Source organism: Triplophysa rosa, linkage group LG7, assembly GCF_024868665.1.
Source record: "Triplophysa rosa linkage group LG7, Trosa_1v2, whole genome shotgun sequence".
Lineage (NCBI taxonomy): Eukaryota > Metazoa > Chordata > Actinopteri > Cypriniformes > Nemacheilidae > Triplophysa > Triplophysa rosa.
Window position 1 is genome coordinate 15,569,757 of NC_079896.1, and position 9,579 is coordinate 15,579,335.

At 37.6% G+C, this 9,579-nt stretch overlaps 1 protein-coding gene across 3 annotated transcripts in view; it reads right to left on the bottom strand.

The window, feature by feature from the left end:
* hs2st1b (heparan sulfate 2-O-sulfotransferase 1b) overlaps positions 1-8,271 on the bottom strand; it is a 74,816-nt gene extending 66,545 nt beyond the window's left edge. The window contains exon 1 of one of the 3 annotated variants that reach the window (XM_057339000.1): positions 7,844-8,271. In XM_057339000.1, the coding sequence (XP_057194983.1) occupies positions 7,844-7,967 (124 nt within the window). In that variant the 5' untranslated portion in view covers positions 7,968-8,271. The remainder of the gene's footprint in view (positions 1-7,843) is intronic. The other 2 variants (XM_057339002.1, XM_057339001.1) reach the window with 2 other exon arrangements.
* Between the last annotated feature and the right edge of the window lie 1,308 nt (positions 8,272-9,579).

A 9,579-nucleotide genomic window follows, 5' to 3' on the forward strand; every position in this document is an offset into this window, starting at 1 on the left:
TGATGCAGATTTAAGTCTGTGAAAATAACTCTGATTTATAACGTTGTTTTACAGTCAAAAACATTAAAGGAGTCATATTGCAGGGCTAAAACAAATATTATTGTTTGTTTTAGATGTAACGCAATGTGTATACAACATTTAAAGTTTAAAAAATGTTGTATTTTCCACATACCGTGCATGTTTGTATCTCCTCTTTGCCCCACCTCTCTGAAACGCACTGATTTTTTACAAAGCTCATCGCTCTGAAAAGCGAGGTGTGCTATGATTGGCCAGTTCACCAGTGCGTAGTGATTGGTCAAATACTGCAAGCATTTCACGGAAATGTAACGCCTCTTATCATATTCGGAACATCAGGTTCCAAAGCAATTGTACTGACAGACGATACAATGACATTTACAATTACGCCCACCTTAACTTTGGGCAGTCTTAGTCAAATCATGTTACGAAGTTATGTAGATTCGCCGGGGTGTGGTTACACGAGGCGTTTCAGGCAAGTCTGGTTGAGCATTCGATTTTAGATAGAATGTATCTTTTGTTCCCACACTTTCATTTGTGCAATTTGACGTATCTAATACATGCATGGGCAATTTATAACACACCAAAAACACAGAAAAACACGTACTTCCGCCATATGACCCCTTTAAGCTTCCCGGCCGTTTCCATGGTGACTCGTGAAATCTGTGATCCATTGACAATGTCTTCATGTTGTTTTTGTGAGCACGTGTTAACTATGGGTATCTTTCGGGAGGTTGATTAAACTAACTCTTCTCAGGTGATTTGGAACCGACAAACCCTGAGTAAGCAAGGTTTGGGTTAATCAATATGTAAGTATTGCAATGCCATTAGTCTTTGAAGCAAAAAAGCATGTTGAATTACCACTAATCAAAAATAAATCTGTTGCATTACCAGTGCTTGCATTTTTAGAGTCTGCAATTCAATATGGTTGTATATTTAAGCTATGAATATTTCAAATTGAAACATTTCACGCACAATTTCACCGTTAAAAAGTTCAATATAGTGGTTCAAATTCGACTTGAAATTCAAAGTTTCACATCCGGGAATCCCAGGAGAAGCAATAGAGCGCCGATTCCGCCAATGCATGATCTCTACCTGCTGCCTGACCGCTTCACCAGCAGGTGGTGCAAGTCGCTTCTGACGAAGACCAAAGCAAGAAATGCAGATACTTTTTATATGTTTGCAGCACAGTCCATTCATCTGCTCGATAAAGTGAATTTATTTGATCTCATAGATCTCTTCGAAGTTCTTATGCATAATCAACATCAGAAATTGTAGGTTTCCTGCTCTGGCTCGAAGGAATTAAGTTATTTTTTACTTCAGCACATCGTGTTCACATAAATACTATGCATCATCAGCATTTACAGGACATGTATTGTGTTTGAAGCGGTCAAATAACTGAGATCTCAACTAGGAGCTGATTGACAAATGCTCTGATTTTAACGCGTACTCTCCCATGTGCTTCTGTTTATATGACGTAGCTGCAATCTCAATAAACATTCTTTTTATTTTCCTTGCTCTTGTTTTAATTTGAGACTCTCAGAAAATGCTGGATGTTGTGGAATTGTGGAAACGTTCGTTTGTTAATACGAGACAGAAAAACTGATATTTTAGCCAAGCGAACTTCTTGAGCAGGCCAGATAAAATAGACCAGATAAAAATAGTCAGCACTTTCTTTAGAACCCGACTAGACCCGAAACGTCTTGTGCAGCCTGCAGCCAAGCAAGATACCTCACGGCGTTATGGATCTATACGCGCAAAGATAAAAACTTTTGTTGCATGCTGTGTGCGTTTCCCAATAATGTGCCACACACGAACATGCGAGTATGACTACACGCTAATTGCTTGAGTTGCTGTCTGTTCATTAAATGCTAAAATGTCAATCACTCACGGTATATTAACCTAATTATGTCTTGTAAAGTTTGGCGTAACAAATATTTGTTGTTTACCTAACCATAAAATGTAATTAATTTGTGTCTTTCGGGGCGATTGGTAAAAGCACATTCATTATAAATTACCAGAGACCCGATGCCATATCGGACACGACCTGTGCCCAAGGCATATTTTGTCAACGTTTTAGACCCGAAGCCGCTGGGACACATGAGGACCTCTCTAACATACACCTCAATGCAAGTCAGTTTGCATGGCCGAGCAGTGAAAAATATATTTAATTACTGGTCAGAAAACAATATGAGTGCTCCACGGCAATATACACAACTATCTGTAGATGTTGCTGTTTGGCGCATTGTATTTTGTATACTTTTATATAGCCTTTCTTTTTAATTAGCTTACCCAATACTATAACATATTAAAACGAAATTACGATTTGGTATAATAATTTTTCATCTATATGCTCACATAATAAGTCAACATATTGTTAAATTTATGCATTTTAAATGACAGAAATACACTGAAACCACGTTGGAGAAACACGTAATGTACGTGTCTAAAATGTATGTGTACAGTTCAGTTAAATTATCAAATTTACCCTCTTTAAACTTACGCTAAACATTTAGCTGAATATCCACAACATGTATGGTGGCATGGTGGAACAAAAACGTAATAAGCTTGCAAGATTTGCTATGCCTTTAGCCTACTCTGTCCCTTTAGCGTCCACGGACCATGCCATCACGGTGGTGTACCGTGCTAAAACGTGTAATGTTGCTTAATCTTCAGACCAGATGATTAGTATAGCCTACACCTTTTTAATAACCGTAGGCTACAGAAATGCGGAAGAGCCCTAAATATGAATGCAAAAAGCACAAAATGACACAATGAGAATTTTAGCATGTCCCGCCGTATTTCTCACATAATAACAGAACTAATAGGTATAGGTGTCTTTATTGTTGCAGTATTTCAGTTTGTTTTTTATTCATTCGTTCATACAATAGGTTAAAATTGGCTTTATTTTGTTTGTGTTCTGAGATTTCAGATGATATAGGCATAATTATTTCCATTGATATTTCTCTTTTAAGTGGTGTAGTTATTCGTTTGTTTAAGTTACATTTATATCCTACATTTACTAAATATTTTACAATTACGTTTTTAAGAAAAGACTGTTATTTATATTGTAGATTATTTTACATTCTGATGAAAAATTATTCATGACTTGTTCTTACATCTGTTTTCATTACTATTTCAGTTAGCCTACTACTATTGTCTGTTTAAAATGTATAATTATTGCTATTTTTCCTATTTAGTTTTAAACCGAAATAAAATGTTTTATTTTAATTTAAATGTTAAGTTTATTGTGATGGTGTTATGTAACTAATGTAATTATTTAAAAACTTGTTGTCTTGTTTTCTGGCACATTTAATCAGATACCATTGCATGTGTCATTCAAATAGCTTCATGCAATTAGCTTATTTTATTCAAACACAGTATGATTCAGTAATTCACTGTAACATACAATTTTCTCATCCTCTAAACTCAAACCATTATTTGATGACTTAAGATCGTGCTTATCAAAAGCACGATTTTATGTTTGCATTTGGCGACTTAACCCACACCATCTTAACCAAGGGGGTAATCATATGCACGTAAAAAGTAATGAATGCGTATAAATAGCAAGCCAAATACAAACATAAACTCTTACTATAGATAGGCAGTACTAGTAGATCGGGTAGGATATTTAAATAATTAAATTAATATTATAAATGTATGAATAGTCCACTGATTCCAGGCCACCTGGAATTGTCCCCGTGCTCCATGTCCGTTCCAGGGCTGATAGTGGTGAGCTAAGCTGCCAGTACAAGAAACAATTATTTTTTTCTTGATGATGCATAAGAGATCTATGAGATCAAATAAATTCACTTAATCGAGCAGATGAGTGGACTGTGCTGCAAACATATAAAAAGTATCTGCATTTCTTGCTTTGGTCTTCGTCAGAAGCGACTTGCACCACCTGCTGGTGAAGCGGTCAGGCAGCAGGTAGAGATCATGCACTGGCGGAATCGGCGCTCTATTGCTTCTCCTGGGATTCCCGGATGTGAAACTTTGAATTTCAAGTCGAATTTGAACCACTGAATTTGTGGATTCGAATTTTTAAACCGAAATTATATGGACTGAAAATTGTCTGTCGAATATTAAAGCTCGTATTTTATAACAAGTTGAATTTTTTAAATGAAATTTAAAAGGTGAATTTTGATTATTGAATTTTTAAATGGTGAAACTGTGTGTGAAATTTTTATATTTGAAAAAATCACAGCTTAAATATGCAACCATGTTGAATTGCAGAACCTTAAAATGCGAGCACTGTTAATACAATGCATTTTTTTTTCAGTTAGTGCTATTCAGCACGTCTTTTTGCTTCAAAAACATTTGTCTCTATTTTACTTCCATAAATCAACCGAGAGTTCAGGGTTTAGCTGACGGTAAGTTAACCATGCTTTCTGGAATACACCCCAGGAGCAAAACATTACTAACAAAAAAGACAAAAACAAACTATAAAATTATTAATTCTGCGGATCAGGCACTGTCTGTAATGTGGAATATAATTTTGAATTAACTTCGTATGAACTTCTGAAACTGTTGTCTTTACTCTAGCATGACGACAGACTTTCTGTGAGTGATACTGGGGGAGCGTGACCATGAAAAGTTTGAGAACCACTGGTCTAGAGTCCTGAGAACTGCTTTTCATCTGTTCCCGCAAAGTTTGGTTTTCCACACTAAATGCTCAATGATTTCCACATGAGCCCTTTAACTGGACCATAACCCTTCCCTAGCCTACTTTTCACTGTGAGATTATGAGCCCCTTTTCAGCAGTTCTGCACTTACAGTATGTGTGGATACACACCTGTGTTGCAGGAGACCTTTCTTTAGGGATCATTGGAGAATGAGTGTGATTAAAACACACCAGCTCCATGCACTTCACCATGAGTGTATGGCTCAGAGATGCACTTTTCAATCAGATCATTTAATACACAGGCAGAAAGCTTTGGAAATTAAAGACAAAACAAATAAAAAGGCATGTGGTTGAAATAATGCTGTGATTTGTGACACATATTGAAACAAAGCATGATTCGTTCATTTTGTAAACTCCATATATATTAAGGAAAACTAAACCGCATAATTCAAACCATGTAGCCGGTGTTGTGCCGAAAACGCACTCCCTGCCAGAATCGCACTGCCTTCGCGTGCGCGCGCGTGACGTCACTCGATGCCACCGCTGGTTTACAAAGGCGATTCTGGTCTGTAACTCGCGTTTTTCAGTATTCGTTACGAAAATGTCACATTCTTAGACAATGTAAGCAATACAGGTATATTTATGTGATTGATTTAAACTTCGTTTGAATAAATGTCTTATATTTACATACGGAGAATAAGCATTTAGTGGATCGAAATAAAGTTGGATTAAACTAAATCGACTTTCTTGTTGTTCCAAATGACTGTAAACAGTACTGCATTACTGACTGAATCCACTCTTTTCATTACACCTAAATGTGTGTTTTACACCTAGGCCTTACACAAGGCAGAAAATTACATGTAGTTGAGGACACACACTGTAAAGAAAGCAGACACATCTAACGATATAAAATAATGTATAAATGATCAAATTGAAAAAAAAAAGGTTTTAAATGGCGAACACTGACATTTTTTAAACAGGTAAAGACGAATGATGGTCCTGCAGAAAGATTTATTGATTTAAGTTGAAAAGGTAATGTAACATGGGGGGGGGTTATAATGCTCTCTATAATGCTTTATAATAATGATAAACACTTGTATTTTTCAGGAGACAGACTACAGATCGAGAGATGTCACCAGCATCCGTTTTCATGTGTCTCTGACATTGCAAACTGAGATTTGGAGGGGGGTATGATTTCGGCAAGCCTTGCCAAAATCACACTCCCCTCTTTATAATGCTTTATAATAATGATGGACACTTGTCTTTTTCAGGAGACAGACTACAGATCGAGAGATGTCACCAGCATCCGTTTTCATGTGTCTCTGACATTGCAAACCTGAGATTTGGGGGGGGTATGATTTCGGCAAGCCTTGCCAAAATCACACTCCCCTCTCTATGATGCTTTATAATAATGATAAACACTTGTATTTTTCAGGAGACAGACTACAGTTCGAGAGATGTCACCAGCATCCGTTTTCATGTGTCTCTGACATTGCAAACTGAGATTTGGAGGGGGGTATGATTTCGGCAAGCCTTGCCAAAATCACACTCCCCTCTTTATAATGCTTTATAATAATGATGGACACTTGTCTTTTTCAGGAGACAGACTACAGATCGAGAGATGTCACCAGCATCCGTTTTCATGTGTCTCTGACATTGCAAACCTGAGATTTGGGGGGGGTATGATTTCGGCAAGCCTTGCCAAAATCACACTCCCCTCTCTATGATGCTTTATAATAATGATAAACACTTGTATTTTTCAGGAGACAGACTACAGTTCGAGAGATGTCACCAGCATCCGTTTTCATGTGTCTCTGACATTGCAAACTGAGATTTGGAGGGGGGTATGATTTCGGCAAGCCTTGCCAAAATCACACTCCCCTCTTTATAATGCTTTATAATAATGATGGACACTTGTCTTTTTCAGGAGACAGACTACAGATCGAGAGATGTCACCAGCATCCGTTTTCATGTGTCTCTGACATTGCAAACCTGAGATTTGGGGGGGGTATGATTTCGGCAAGCCTTGCCAAAATCACACTCCCCTCTCTATAATGCTTTATAATAATGATGGACACTTGTATTTTTCAGGAGACAGACTACAGTTCGAGAGATGTCACCAGCATCCGTTTTCATGTGTCTCTGACATTGCAAACTGAGATTTGGGGGGGGGTATGATTTCGGCAAGCCTTGCCAAAATCACACTCCCCTCTTTATAATGCTTTATAATAATGATGGACACTTGTCTTTTTCAGGAGACAGACTACAGATCGAGAGATGTCACCAGCATCCGTTTTCATGTGTCTCTGACATTGCAAACCTGAGGATTGGGGGGGGTATGATTTCGGCAAGCCTTGCCAAAATCACACTCCCCTCTCTATAATGCTTTATAATAATGATGGACACTTGTCTTTTTCAGGAGACAGACTACAGTTCGAGAGATGTCACCAGCATCCGTTTTCATGTGTCTCTGACATTGCAAACCTGAGATTTGGGGGGGGGTATGATTTCGGCAAGCCTTGCCAAAATCACACTCCCCTCTCTATAATGCTTTATAATAATGATGGACACTTGTCTTTTTCAGGAGACAGACTACAGATCGAGAGATGTCACCAGCATCCGTTTTCATGTGTCTCTGACATTGCAAACCTGAGATTTGGGGGGGTATGATTTCGGCAAGCCTTGCCAAAATCACACTCCCCTCTCTATAATGCTTTATGATAATGATGGACACTTGTCTTTTTCAGGAGAGGCTTGCCGAAATCATCCCCCCCCAAATCTCAGGTTTGCAATGTCAGAGACACATGAAAACGGATGCTGGTGACATCTCTCGATCTGTAGTCTGTCTCCTGAAAAAGACAAGTGTCCATCATTATCATAAAGCATTATAGAGAGGGGAGTGTGATTTTGGCAAGGCTTGCCGAAATCATACCCCCCCCAAAATCTCATGTTTGCAATGTCAGAGACACATGAAAACGGATGCTGGTGACATCTCTCGATCTGTAGTCTGTCCAGCTGCTTTGTGTTTAACAAGACAAGACAAGACACAGCCAGCTAAAGCATCAGTGTGTTTACGTTTCGCCTTTGTTGAATTTACGAATTTTATAAATTCTCTGTCTGTCTAGAATAGAGAGCTAGAATGCATCGGATAACAAGAAAGGTATATAATAGCTTAAAAGATTTGAGACGCAGCCGCAGTCTTACCCAGCTTTGCACGAGAGTCTTCCAGGTCCTGAATTTGGTTCTCGATAAACAGCATCGCCACTCCAAACGCCAGAACAGCCATGAGCTGGAACTTGGGCGGCATCATGATCCTCAGGAGCCCCATCAAAGTATCGGATGATTATCTACATGTCATGCCGTAAAATGTGAATGAGAAGCGTGGATCATTCCGTTACTAGAGCAGTTATATCTACTCCAGTAGACGATCTGGATTCTGCGCAAAAATACAGCAAAGCTGCAGATATGGTAACCCAATACATCAGTGAACACACGGCATTTCAGTCTGTCTGTCTGCTGTAGGTTGTATCTTGTCAAACTCATGCTTTGTGTTGTTGCACATTCATGCAGCCCCGATCAGCCGCTGCTCCTCTGCGTCACACAACAACATTGTGGTTTTATTCCTCCGCGGATTGAAATGAAGCGAGTGAAACGAGACGGTAGTTAGAGCTCCATCTTTCGGTTTGGAGATTGACAAGAACGACTACAGGAATGTATCATGAACAGGATTTTTTAACCCTTGTGCATCCACTTAGCTGAAAATGGACACCAAACACGGTCATAAAAATATTATATATCCATATTTTTTCACACTTGCAATTACTTATTTTTTTCACTAGAATCAGTTCTTATCATAACTACCAACTTTCATTCATTTTCAGAACTTTAACCCTTTAAATGCCAGTTTGTTTACATGGTGCCCCTGTTGCTTTTTATGAAAATAAAGAATCATTCTAATTATTTTCCACATACTAAATGTAAAGCAGTTTTTATTATTACAGTCTTGGATATGTTATTAATCAACAACAACAATAATTTTAATGCATTGTTATTTTTTGAGCAATGTACGATTAAAAAAAACCTCAAACGACCATAAAAATATTATATAGACATATGTTTTCACACTTTCAATGACATTACTTTTTTCTCCAGAATCAGTTCTTATCATAACAAACAATCATTCACCCTTTAATCCTAGTTTGTTTATGGTGCCCCTTCTGTTTTTCGTGAAAAAAAACGAATAATTCTAAATAATTTCTAAATACTACATGTGAATCTGATTTTTTATTATTACCGTCTATGTTAATAATTAACAACAACATCAATTTTATTGCATTATTATTATTTGAGCAGTCAGATTTTCTCAACAAAAAAAAAACTAAAAATGTCCATCTCCAAAAACCCTCATAAAATGATTATATATATTCAAAATGTTTCTACTTTTACTAACTTATTTCTTTATCAGATCCTTTCCAGATCACAACTACCAAACATTCATTAATTTTCAGAGTTTTAACCCTTTAAATCCTAGTTTGTTTACATAATGCAACATATAAAATCTGTTTTTGGTGAAAACTGTACTGAGGGGCTTCTGAATTTACATCAAAATCAAGCTTTAATCAGCAAAAATCTATTAAAAATAATATGCAAATACATATTTTCAAATCTCAGTATGCTCCCAGCCAACATTGGTATGTGGGCCCCATGTGGGTTATATCTGGGCGACATGGGCTCCACATGGGCATGGGCTAAAAAAGGGCAAAATATATGGGCGCCATGTGGGATTACAAATGTGGGGCCCACATAGGTTTGCCCTTATGGGACCTTTATGGGCTGCATGTGGGCACACGGATTTTATGCTTAAAATACATACTATGCCTTTAAACTCCTTTAAATGCGTACATTTGAACATTGGTATGTGGGCCCCATATGGGTTTTAT